The sequence below is a fragment of the Heterodontus francisci genome, chromosome 8, assembly GCF_036365525.1.
Source record: "Heterodontus francisci isolate sHetFra1 chromosome 8, sHetFra1.hap1, whole genome shotgun sequence".
NCBI lineage: Eukaryota > Metazoa > Chordata > Chondrichthyes > Heterodontiformes > Heterodontidae > Heterodontus > Heterodontus francisci.
The window spans coordinates 117,867,904-117,880,835 of NC_090378.1; the positions used below are offsets into that span (position 1 = coordinate 117,867,904).

General features: G+C 43.5%; 1 protein-coding gene across 1 annotated transcript in view; it reads right to left on the reverse strand.

Moving 5' to 3' along the window:
- The window catches only part of LOC137373248 (ral guanine nucleotide dissociation stimulator-like 1), a 77,117-nt gene extending 64,438 nt beyond the window's left edge, over positions 1 to 12,679 (reverse strand). Inside the window, exons 1-4 of the mRNA XM_068038099.1 lie at positions 12,591 to 12,679; positions 11,858 to 12,014; positions 7,456 to 7,515; positions 6,736 to 6,912 (exon numbers count right to left, since the gene is read on the reverse strand). Coding sequence (XP_067894200.1) covers positions 6,736 to 6,912; positions 7,456 to 7,515; positions 11,858 to 12,014; positions 12,591 to 12,679 — 483 coding nt within the window. The remainder of the gene's footprint in view (positions 1 to 6,735; positions 6,913 to 7,455; positions 7,516 to 11,857; positions 12,015 to 12,590) is intronic.
- Between the last annotated feature and the right edge of the window lie 253 nt (positions 12,680 to 12,932).

Here is a 12,932-nt window from a genome sequence, read left to right on the forward strand (position 1 = left end):
AGCAGATGTGTCGGAGACAGAGAAACTGGGAGAATGGAATGGAGTCCTTATAGGAGGCAGGGTGTGAAGAATTGTAGTCAAGGTAGCTGTGGGAGTCCTTGAGAACTCTTAACTCCTGTTCTATCCTTGTCCTTTTCCATAATTATGTTAAAACTGACTGAATTCTGATCACTACCACCAAAATGCTCTCCCACTGCCACTCCTTCCACCTACCCGGCATCATTTCTGAAAACTAAGTCCAAAACTGCACCCTCTTGTTGAACTTGCTACATACTGGGAAAAAGTTCTCCTGAATGCATCCCAAGTATTCTCCCTCAATTCCTTTCACAATTAAACTATCCCAGTTAATATTGGGGAAGTTAAAATCCCCTACTATTACTCTATTACTGCACTATTGATTTTGCACCTCTCAGAGATTTGCCTACATGTCTGATCTTCTATCTCCCTCTGACTGTTTGGGGGTCTATTGTACACTCCCAGTAGTGTGATTGCCCCATTTTTGTTCCTTAGCTCAATCCAGGTGGCCTCATTTGATGAACCTTCCAACGTATCATCCCTCCTCAGAGCTGTAATAGTTTCCTTAACCAAATTGCCACTCCCCCTCCTTTCTTGTCCCCCTTCCTTTTGCATCTGAAAACCCTGTAACCAGAAACATTGAGCTGCCATTCCTGACCCTCCTTTAGCCATGTTTCATTAATAGTTATGATATCATACTGCCATGTGTCTATCTGTGCCCTCAGCTCGTCTGTTTTATTGCTATACTCCTTGCATTGAGGTCGATATCCTTGAGCACTGCCAAACTCTTTTTTTAACATTGTTTCCTTTGCCTTCCAAATTCATCCACTAATTTTCTGCCTTCCATTTTCATTTCTGACTTTGTCCCAACTGAGTCTACCTTCAGGTCCCCATCCCCCTGCCAGACTAGTTTAAATTCTCTCCAACAGCACTAGCAAAACATCCCACAAGGAACTCAGTCCCAGCTCTGTTCAGGTGCAGCCCGTCCGGCCAGTACAGGTCCCGTCTTCCCCAGAGCCAGTCCCAAGAATCTAAAACCTTCCTGCACCAACTTTCCAGCCACGCATTTATCTGTCTTATCCTTCTTTTCCTGTACTCACTTGCGCGTGGCACTGGGAGTAATCTGGAGATGACTACTTTTGAGGTCCTACTTTCTAATTTCTTACCTAGCTCAGTAAACTTTTTCTGCTGGACCACATCCGTCTTCCTACCCACGTTGTTGGTACCAACGTGGACCACGACTGCTGGCTGTTCAACCTCCATGCTCGGGAAGCTGTGCGGCTGCTCAGTGACGTCCTTGACCTTGGCACCAGGGAGTGACATACCATCCTAGATTCATGTCTGCGGCCACAGAAATGTCTCTCTGCTCCCCTATCAAATTGCCTATCACTAGCGCTCTTCCAGTCTTCCCTGTGCCCCCCTGTGCAACTGATCCACCTGTGATGCCATGGCCTTAGCTCTGGCTACATCCCCCAGATGAACCATCACTTTCCTCAGTATTCAGAACTGAATACCTTTTGGAGAGTGAAATACATTCAGGGGTCTCTTGCACTACCTGCCTGTTTCTTCTTGACTATCTGGTGGTCACCCATTCCCTCTCTCCCTGCATACTCTTAAGCTGTGGGGTGACCACATCTATAAACATGCTATCCATGAAGCTCTCATCCTCACAAACAGTGTCGCCAGCTGTTGCTGAAGTTCCAAAACCTGGAGCGAGAAATCACATCATATAAATTTTCCCCTTTATGACCAATTATCAATGTAATATTAACCATTTGTTCCTCAGTACCATATCATCAGGGGGAATCATGTAGAAGTCACTTAAATTTGTGGAGGTCAACTATTCGTATTAATGAAAGAAATATGGAAGAATTAACTGGTGAGGAATAACAATAAATCTAATAGGGAATTCAGGAAAAATGTCTTTACTCAAAAGTGGTTAGAATGTGGAACTCACTACTACCTGGGGTAGATCAGGCAAATAGCATAGATGGATTTAAGGGGAAGCTGGATAAGTACATGGGAGAAAGGAACAGAAGGGTATACCTGATACGGTTAGATGAAATAGGGTGGGAGGAAGCTCATGTGGAGCATAAAAACACCAGCATAGACCAGTTGGGCGAATTAATTCAATGTAATATGTAAATCAGATTGGGTAACTTTTGAAAGACATGGCTTAACAGCTGGAAATCTGGGACAGGTCCAATCGTGCACTTGTTCAAGTTTCAAATACATGGAATAGAAAGGAAGGAGAAATTGCACCATAACAGTGTGATTGCTGCAAGTATTTATTTACAAAATCCATTCGATGCCCTTGCTACATTACATTAAATATTGTTTATGTTCAGATCCATTATTTCATGAAACTACTGTTCATATTTCAAGGCAGCTTCACTAGCTATGGGGAAATAAGGAATAAACCTTTGCCATCAAGCATCATTCTAGCAGTTTTCCCACTTACCTGGGCAATTGATTCTACTCCGTGCAGATACCTGAATACAAATAAAGCTACTGAGAATTTGGCAGTGGAAACTACTGTGGGAATTAAGGGGTGAATAAACTGCTATGTTAATCTGTTTTTACTGTTTAGCTTCAATTAAATTGTGCAAGTTGTAGTCTGCTGCAGAATTTATGGGTTGCTATATTTTAATATGGATGCTTTGAAGAAAATCTTACAGTAATGCTAGTTCACAGAATCACAAAATTGTGACAGCACAGAAGGAGGCCATTCGGCCTGCCGTCTGTGCTGGCTCTGCGAAAGAGCAATTTATCTAGTACCACTCTCCGGCCTTCTCCCCATACCCTTGCACATTCTTTCTTTTCCGGTAACAATCCAATTCCCTCTTGAATGCCTCAATTGAACCTGCCTCCACCACACTCTCAGGCAGTGCATTCCAGATCCGAACCACTTGCTGCGCGAAAAGGTTTTTCCTCATGTCACTTTTGCTTCTTTTGCCAATGACCTTAAATCTGTGCCCTCTTGCTCTTGATCCTTCCACCAAAGGGAACAGTTTTTCCTATCTACCCTGTCCAGACCCCTCATGATCTTGAATACCTCTATCAAATCTCCTCTCAACTTTCTCTTCTCCAAAGAAAACAGTCCCAACTTCTCCATTCTTGAGGAGCCTAAGACTAGAGGCATAGTCTAAAAATTAGGTCAGACCTTCCAGAAGTAAAACACTTCTGCACAAAAAAGATGGTAGAAGTTCAGAACTCTCTTCTGCAAACAGCAACTGATGCGAGATTACTTGTTAATTTTAAATCTAAGATTGATAGATGTTTGTTAATTGAAGGTATTAAGGGATATGTGAAGGTATATTGGGTAAAGACAGGTCTATGGAGTTAAGTCACAGATCAGCCATCATCTCATTGAATGGCTGAGCATGCGTGAGGGGCTAAATGGGTGTTTGTACTAGGTGTGTCAATGCCTTACATTATGATTAAGTTGTATACCTTATATCTGAAATTATGTTTGCTAAGCTATGAAATGTATATTTGTATGCTATATTGCAAAGATTATTAAAGAGAGTATCTGCTGTAGTACGATTGCAGAAATGGCTTTGACAGTTATAGCAGAAGTGGCTTTTGAGATAAGGCAGGATGCCTAATGACAACCATAATTGTGCCCCTACTGGTAAAAATCTGATCTTTTAAACTTTTGTAAGAACTTGTTAAAATAAACAGGAACCATTTGTTAGTGTGTACATGCTGGCAGAGAAAGAGACAAGGTATGGACAATGACATCAACTCTGAACTAATCATATAAGCTATGTTGGATTGTGGACTAATATGACTTTGAGGAAACCACAGAGAAGGATAAAAGAAGGAGGTTGAGAACCATGGAAACAAACTGATTCGAAGGAAAAAACAGACTACAATCAGCAGCACACTTGAAGAAAGGAGACTGCGCCACAGCGGCTCGGGAAGCAAGACTGAGGAAACTCTGCACTCTGCTATATAACTACTGCCATTATTAAATATTGCATTGTAAATTCTGACTGTGCTGAATAAACTCTATTTTGATTAAGAATAACACAGTCTGTACCCCCACCCCACACAAACACACAAAAAACTTACACTACTTGCATATTTGTGCTGTCGGACTTTGTAAACTTCCTATCTCTCTCAGTCCATGACAACCTCTTTCAGATTTTCTGGATCTGGAGAAAATTTAGAGGTTGACTATTCCAGTCTTTTGTAACAAAAAAAATCAGTTTCTCTGTATATTCTATTTTTTTATAGCAAATTATGGTGTTACCCCAGCAAAAGGCTTAGTGACAGCTCAGAATCCTGGGTTTAAATCAGTCCTAGGCAAGTGTTACGGAATCAAGGAAGGTAATGGAGATTAGACACAGATCAACCATGATGGAATTGTATGGAGGAATAATTCAAAGAGACTGAAAGACCTATTCCTGTTTCTCTTTAGTTCTTAGCTTACACTAACAAACTGTCTCCTGACAATGCAGAGTGATCGCAGACGTCATCCGAGTGTCAGAACACTTGCCAACATTAATCTGACATCACCACTAACCGACTGTCCGAGTGGTTGGGTGGGAGGGAAGTGTGAACGGTTGGGCAGGAGGGAGCGGGGAAGAGAAGCCATTGCGGAGTGCATGCACTTTTCTGTGTGAGACTGAGCAGCGCCATCTTTATTACAGGCAGCTGACATCACTGACAGCGGCATTTCAGTCAATGATACTGTACATTTGTCAGGCATGAGTAGTACACCATCCAGTGGTTGCGTTATCAACAAACACATTCTTATGCTAATTGGTTAATGACCATTAGTTTTGTACACTGATATATTTGGGAAAAAATCAGGATATAAATGCAGCAGAGTTTGATAAACCTGAAGTTTCTGGAGGAAACAGGCCCGGAAGATTTTGTCTGGTTAAGTCTGGAGGGAACAAATATGAATGAGGGTTTTAGCGCAGTTAGACTGAGATAGGGGTGGAGGCAGTCTTTGTCATGGAGAGGATATGGGATTGAACTGGACTCTAAAGTTGTCAACAATGGTTACAGCCAGGACACTAACCTGAGAGGTTCACAGAATGGGTGATGATGGAGTGACAGGGGTCAATGACTGGCTGGAGGAATTATGGCTCGTGCAAGACTGAATGTCAGGCAAGTAGTTGGACATAATAATGGGAGTGGAGAAGTGGAGAGAGTGGTGAATAAATAGTTGCACTAATACGGAGAACAGAGGAAAGGTGATAGAGAAGGATGGTACGGTCAACTTTGTCAAAGGTTGCAGGAGAGTCAGGGAGCAGGTCAAGGAGGACTAGGAGGGAGAATGCGCTGCCACAGCACAGAGAATGTTGTTCATGGCTTTGGTTTGGGCTATTTCAGTGAGTGGAGCAGTAATCCGATTGGCGGGATTCAACAAGAAGCTGGAGTGTTAGGCAGGGTTCGGAGACAACAACACATTCAAGTCTCTGGTAGAAATGAAAGGTGAGAGATAGGGCAATTGTTAACTAGAACAGAGGGTTCAAAGGGACACTTGTTTGGGGAGTTCCATGATGATGACAAGGATAATGCTGGATGAGAGAATGATCTGCAACGCCAGCTCTGATGGGTCTGAGGAAGGTGTTCGGAGAACAGCAGCTCAATGGCAATGGCGTTAAGAGAGAAAGAAGTAGGTATTGTGGGCAAAATAAGGTTCCCAACAAACCTGAAATGACCTGCACAACACAGCCTTTCCAGTTCAACATTCAACCTCAAGCCTATGTAGTCGTGATCATCCACTATCAGAAAACTCAATATTCCTTCATCCCAGTACCCTTCTGCATCACAGCTGTAACTTGGATTTCCATGTAGAGAATTTGTTGCACATTAACTACCATGTTCAAAAGCATTAGGTATACTGTAAGGCAAGTAAACCATCAATAAATAAAATTAGATTGCCTCAATGATATTATTTTTCAAACCTTGTACTGCCCACATAACCAGCAACTTTATCAAATTCCAAAGATCTTGGCTGTGGTCCTGTGTTGATTGAGTTTTTTTTCTTTTACACTGTTAGGTTATTTGAGCTTAAAATCAGCACTGATTTGCAATGACCGACTGTAAACAGCTGGGCCAGAATCCCAGCAGATCATTTCCAACTGCAATTAGATATCAGATGTGAAACTACTTTGGTGGAAAAAATTGAAACACCAGAAAGAACAGCTCCAGGTCAAAATAATCTAAATTGAATCCAAAGGCAACAAAAAGGCCTTTCTTTGATTATGAATAAGCATCTCCAGTCCCTGTAAATGCTCAAAAATGTTTCCACAAATAATTTGTACAGGCACATTTCACGCAAGCGTCTGTGGGATCACTCGTCCGGGCAATAGTGCTTACAGGATGTATCTGAAGTTTGCTTTAGATTAAATATGAAAACACACATGTAAACATGACCATAATTAATTATTGGTAAAGAGCATCAACAAGATGAATGCAAGTACATTTACAGCATTTACCGAAGATGGCGAAGCTTAAATTTTATTGCTAACATTTGATGTTACATCTTGCTGCAACTTTCCCTTGCTTTAGTCCTCGACACCCTATTTACCAAATTTGGGTAAATGTATTCCAGATGTTATCGAATGGACAATTGTCATGTAATCTCTATATCATAACTATCTCGGTCCCAGCGTAATCCTGATATTGGCATTTCTATATATGTAAATTAGTTATTGCAGAGGAGGAAAGGAAGAAGGGAGATAAAACTGTATTCACCCCCAACCATCTTGCACTCTTGTTGGGTGCTTGTTGTATCTGCACTTCCTTCAAGGTAACATTATAAACCACTCCTTCCTTTACCTCTCTTACCCTGTCTTGGATTGAATTGCGATGTGGAAGAACCAAACCCAAAACAGAGTAAATCCCTCTGGAGAAGCTGCTGAAACTTTGCAGCTAGAATTCAAATACAGTGCTGTGTCTAATTAGAGACCCCTGGAGGGAGAATTGAAGAAACTGGGTCTACTCCATGTACTGCTCTCAAAATGGCAGGAAAGTATTCCGCAGCAAAGCTCATGGGGACTTCAAGCACTTTAGGGAGTCTTTGCGACATTAATTAAATTGACAAGAAATGCAAACTGCTCCCATTTCAAAGTTTGAGCAAAGAAACATTCAACACACTTGCCATTCCCCATTGCATGTTATTCCTGACACCCAGAACACAGAATCCCTTCACACAGTGAAACAGGTTGAAAAAGTTTCTAGTTTTAGAATCAATATAAATCCGCATATCAGTGTTTAAACTAACTGAGATAGATGATATGGAGTTAGTTACCTACGACACAGTATGTATGACATACATGAATGAATGTACAAGATGCCAATGAGAGAAAAGTGTCCTATCCTCTCCCAACTCATGACCCAGCATCTTCCTGAGAACATGTTGGGAAACCCCGAGGGCTCAATCTTGATTTAATTTTGGTACCAAATGGATATTACAGAAACAGCATCATTTCGAGGACACATGTTGAAAATCTTTTGCTTCAGTTTCCCCTTTGGCTAGAAGCAAATTAAGCCGAATTGATGTTGGCACAATAGGAATCAATTAAAAATTTAATCTCAGACTTTACTAAGGATCCCATGAGATCATGAAGGATTTTTGTTGTAGCTCAAGCATGAAAAAAAAACTTGTGGAATATCAATTTCATTTAAAATTTATAGTCAGCAGAAAGGACAACGTAATATTTTTCAGACATGGCACTACACTAAGGCCAACTTATTAAGTGACAAGGAATGCTAGCCAGAAGGTGCTTTGGTACTGGTTCCCTTAGACCCAATGCTTAAATGGAACACAAAGAGAAGCATAACCAACTTTTACCATTTATGCTTCCAAGGTAACCACTTGTTATCTTCCTCTTCATGATGTTGAAGCACTCTGATCTGAAGTTTTAGCAATCCTGTTACATACACCAAAGCCAAGCAACACAGTAACTTAGTGGAACAAGTCCATTTCTGGCACAGAGTTCAGCTGCAAATCCTCCCACTGTATGTAAAGCAACGATTTTCCTGTTTGTATTCTCAAACTTAAACCTTTGTTTCCAATGTCCATTTCCACGTCCTCTGCAAAAAATTCTAACCGCTGTTCTGGCCACACAATAGCCCATCTCCTTCGCATACTCTGTTTATCGACATATAATTTCAGAAGCAAGATTAGACCCCAGTAAATTGTGAGCTGGAAAAAGAATGTTCTGTCAGCATTAGAACAAAGGGAAGGAGTGCTGGAGAGAGGCGGGTTTTCAGGCATCATTAGCTGCTTGTGTAGATTTGCATGAAAAATTAAAATCAGACCAACTCAATTGAGCTATCTACACTGCACAACCCAGTAGTCTATGAAGAAAGAAAAACATCTACGGTGGTATGGACAGGTGAAAGATGATAGGGATGATTTCCACTTTTCACCGCCCAATTGACTGCACACAAAGTGTTTTCAAAAGTATTTTCAACCCTGAGCATTTTATTGGTCAAATTAACAGTCAAATGACAGGTTTTTGCCGCAGGATTAAAAGACATAAATATTTCTGAAACAATATCCAAAAATTCGCAACTTCACCCATTCATACACGCACACACACAAGAAAAGATAGAGATTAAAGGATAGCATGCATTTTTTAAAATTCATTCATGGGATGTGGGCATCGCTGGCCAGGCCAGCATTTATTGTCCATCACTAATTACCCTTGAGAAGGCGGTGGTGAGCTGCCTTCTTGAACCGCTGCAGTCCATTTGGGGTAGGTATACCCACAGTGCTGTTAGGAAGGGAGTTCCTGGATTTTGACCCAGCGACAGTGAAGGAACGGCGATATAGTTCCAAGTCAGGATGGTGTGTGACTTGGAAGGTAACTTGCAGGTGGTGGTGTTCCCATGCATTTGCTGCCCTTGTCCTTCTAGTTGGTAGAGATCGCAGGTTTGGAAGGTGCTGTCTGAGGAGCCTTGGTGCATTGCTGCAGTGCATCTTGTAGATGGTACACACTGCTGCCACTGTGCGTGGGTGGTGGAGGGAGTGAATGTTTGTAGATGGGGTGCCAATCAAGTGGGCTGCTTTATCTTGCATGGTGTCGAGCTTCTTGAGTGTTTTTGGAGCTGCACCCATCCAGGCAGGTGCAGAGTATTCCATCACACTACTGACTTGTGCCTTGTAGATGGTGGACATGCTTTGGGGAGTCAGGAGGTGAGTTACTTACCTCAGGATTCCTAGCCTCTGACCTGCTCTTGTAGCCACGGTATTTATATGGCTACTCCAGTTCAGTTTCTGGTCAATGTTAGCCCCTAGGATGTTGATAGTGGGAGATTCAGCGATGGTAATGGCATTGAATGTAAGGGGAGATGGTTAGATTCTCTCTTGTTGGAGATGGTCATTGCCTGGTACTTGTGTGGCGCGAATGTTACTTGCCACTTATCATCCTAAGCCTCGATAGTGTCCAGGTCTTGCTGCATTTCTACATGGACTGCTTCAGTATCTGAGGAGTCACGAATGGTGCTGAACATTGTGAAATCATCAGTGAACATCCCCACTTCTGACCTTATGATTGAAGAAAGGTCATTGATGAAGCATCTGAAGATGGTTGGGCCTAGGACACTACCCTGAGGAACTCCTGCAGTGATGTCCTGGAGCTCAGATGTTTGACCTCCAACAACACAACCATCTTCCTTTGCACTAGGTATGACTCCATCCAGCGGAGGGCTTTCCCCCGATTCCCATTGACCTCAATTTTGCTGGAGCTCCTTGATGCCATACTCGGTCAAATGCTGCCTTGAAGTCAAGGGCAGTCACTCTCACCTCACCTCTTGAGTTCAGCTCTTTTGTCCATGTTTGAACCAAGGCTGTAATGAGGTCTGGAACTGAGTGGCCCTGGCGGAACCCAAACTGAGCGTCACTGAGCAGGTTATTGCTAAGCAAGTGCCGCTTGATGGCGCTGTTGATGACACCTTCCATCACTTTACTGATGAATGAGAGGAGGCTGATGGGGCAGTAATTGGCCAGGTTGGACTTGTCTTGCTTTTTGTGTACAGGAAATACCTGGGCAATTTTTCACATTGCAGGGTCGATGCCAGTGTTGTAGCTGTACTGGAACAGCTTGCTTAGGCACGTGGCAAATTCTGGAGCACAGGTCTTCAGTACTATTGCCGGACTATTATCAGGGCCTATAGCTTTTGCAGTACCCAGTGCCTTCAGTCATTGCTTGATATCACATGGAGTGAATCGAATTGGCTGAAGTCTGGCATCTGTGATGCTGGGAACTTTAGGAGGAGGCCGAAATGGATCATCAAATCGGCACTTCTGGCTGAAGATTGTTGCAAATGCTTCAGCCTTATCTTTCGCACTGATTTGCTGGGCTCCCCCATCGTTGAGGATGGGGATATTTGTGGAGCCACGTCCTCCAGTTAGTTGTTTAATTGTCCACCACCATCCATGACTGGATGTGGCAGGACTGCAGAGCTTAGATCTGATCCGTTGGTTATGGGATCGCTTAGCTCTGTTTATCGCATGCTGCTTATGCAGGTTGGCATGCAGATAATCCTGTGTTGCAGCTTCACCAGGTTGACACCTCATTTTGAGGTGTGCCTGGTGCTGCTCCTGGCATACCCTCCTGCACTCTTCATTGAACCAGGGTTGGTCTCCTGGCTTGATGGTAATGGTAGAGTGGGGGATATGACAGACCATGAGGTCACAGATTGTGGTTGAGTACAATTCTGCTGTTGCTGATGGCCCACAGAGCCTCATGGATGCCCAGTTTTCATTGCTAGATCTATTCGAAATCTATCCCATTTAGCACGGTGGTAGTGCCACACAACACGATGGACGGTATCCTCAATGTGAAGGTGGGACTTCGTCTCCACAAGCACTGTGCGGTGGTCACTCCTACCAATACTGTCATGGACAGATGTATCTGCAGCAGGCAGATTGGTGAGGACAAGGTCAAGTATGTTTTCCCCTCTTTTTGATTCCCTCACCACCTGCCGCAACCCAGTCAAGCAGATATGTCCTTTAGGACTCGGCCAGCTCGGTCAGTAGTAGTGCTACCGAGCCACTTATGGTGATGGATATTGAAGTCCCCCACCCAGAATACATGTTGTGCTCTTGCCACCCTCAGTGCTTCCTCCAAGTATTGTTCAACATGGAGGAGTACTGAGTCATCAGTTGAGGGAGGGCGGTAAGTGGTAATCAGCAGGAGATTTGCTTGTCCATGTTTGATCTGATGCCATGAGACTTCATGGGATCCAGAGTCGATGTTGAGGGCTCCCAGGGCAACTCCCTTCCTACTGTATACCATTGTGCCACCACCTCTGCTGGGTCTGTCCTGCCGGTGGGACAGGACATACCAGGGGATGGTGATGGCAGTGCCTGGGACCTTGTATGTAAGGTATGATTCCGTGAGTATGACTATGTCAGGCCGTTGTTTGACTAGTCTGTGGGACAGCTCTCCCAACTTTGGCACAACCCGCAGATGTTAGTAAGGAGGACTTTGCAGGGTTGACAGGGCTGGGTTTGCCATTGTCGGTTCCAGTTCCGAGGTTGATGCCGGGTGGTCCGTCCGGTTTCATTCCTTTTTATTGACTTCGTAGCGGTTAGATACAACTGAATGGCTTTCTAGGCCATTTCAGAGGGCATATAAGAGTCAACCACATTGCTGTGGGTCTGGAGTCACATGTAGGCCAGACCAGGTAAGGACAGCAGATTTCCTTCCCTGAAAGACATTAGCAAACCAGCTGGGTTTTTACAACTATCGACAATGGTTTCATAGCCATCATTAGACTAGCTTTTAATTCCTGATTTATTAATTGAATTCAAATTCCATCTTCTGTTGTGGTGGGATTTGAACCCATGTCCCCAGAGCAATACCCTGGGTCTCTGGGTTACTCCTCCAGTGACAATACCACTACGCCACCGTCTCCCCCGATAAGTCCGATAGGTTAAAAAGATTTCACTGTGAACCCTTGATGGTTTTCCTGGGAGGAAATGTTGAAACGTGCAGGCCAGTTTTTCCTTTTCCTGGTTACTGAAGTCGGAACATGGAAAGATTCACATTGTTGAATTCTTTACTGCTGACTCCTTTGGTTAAGATACAGTCAAAATTCATTGGTGCACAGTGGCACAGTGGTTAGCACCGCAGCCTCACAGCTCCAGCAACCCGGTTTCAGTTTTGGGTACTGCTTGTGCGGAGTTTGCAAGTTCTCCCTGTGATCGCGTTTGTTTCTGCCGGGTGCTCCAGTTTCCTCCCACAGCCAAAGATTTGCAGGTTGATAGGTAAATTGGCCATTGTAAATTGCCCCTAGTATAGGTAGGTGGTAGGAGAATGGTGGGGATGTGGAAGGGAATATGGTGTTAATGTAGGATTCGTATAAATGGGTGCTTGTTGGTCAGCACAGACTTGGTGGGCCGAAGGGCCTGTTTCAATGCTGTATCTCTAAATAAAATCCTGTCACAATTTCTTGGATGGGAAATTTTCAGGGTCACTTTTCAGCCTCTGCCTCTGTTTTAAAGATCGTAATTTGGCAGGGTTCTCTTCTTGGCTAGAATTGATATCTCTCAGCCTCCTGGCTGCTGGCTTTCCGTCTCCTGCTCTCTGGCTTACTGCACATAAAAGTCCCTTTTATAATAAAGAACCTTATGAGGCTTGGTTTCTTTCAAGTGGCCAAAACTACTCTCCCCTGATATGTTCATACAATGTCTCTCAACGTGTGGCAATTGTTAGACAATGGTGTTGAATGTTGCCCATCTTGATAAAGTGGTGGTATTTCACACCTATTATCTTGGCTTGGAGTTTGGAGTCTCTGTGAAGTCATGGTCAACCCAATCCTTGAAGATAGGTACCATGAACATCGAATGGACTGATTGCATTTCAAGCTTTCTCCAAGCTGGTCCAGGTGTGACGATGAGTTCAGTCTCCAGAAGTCACCAAGTATATTCTCAGTAC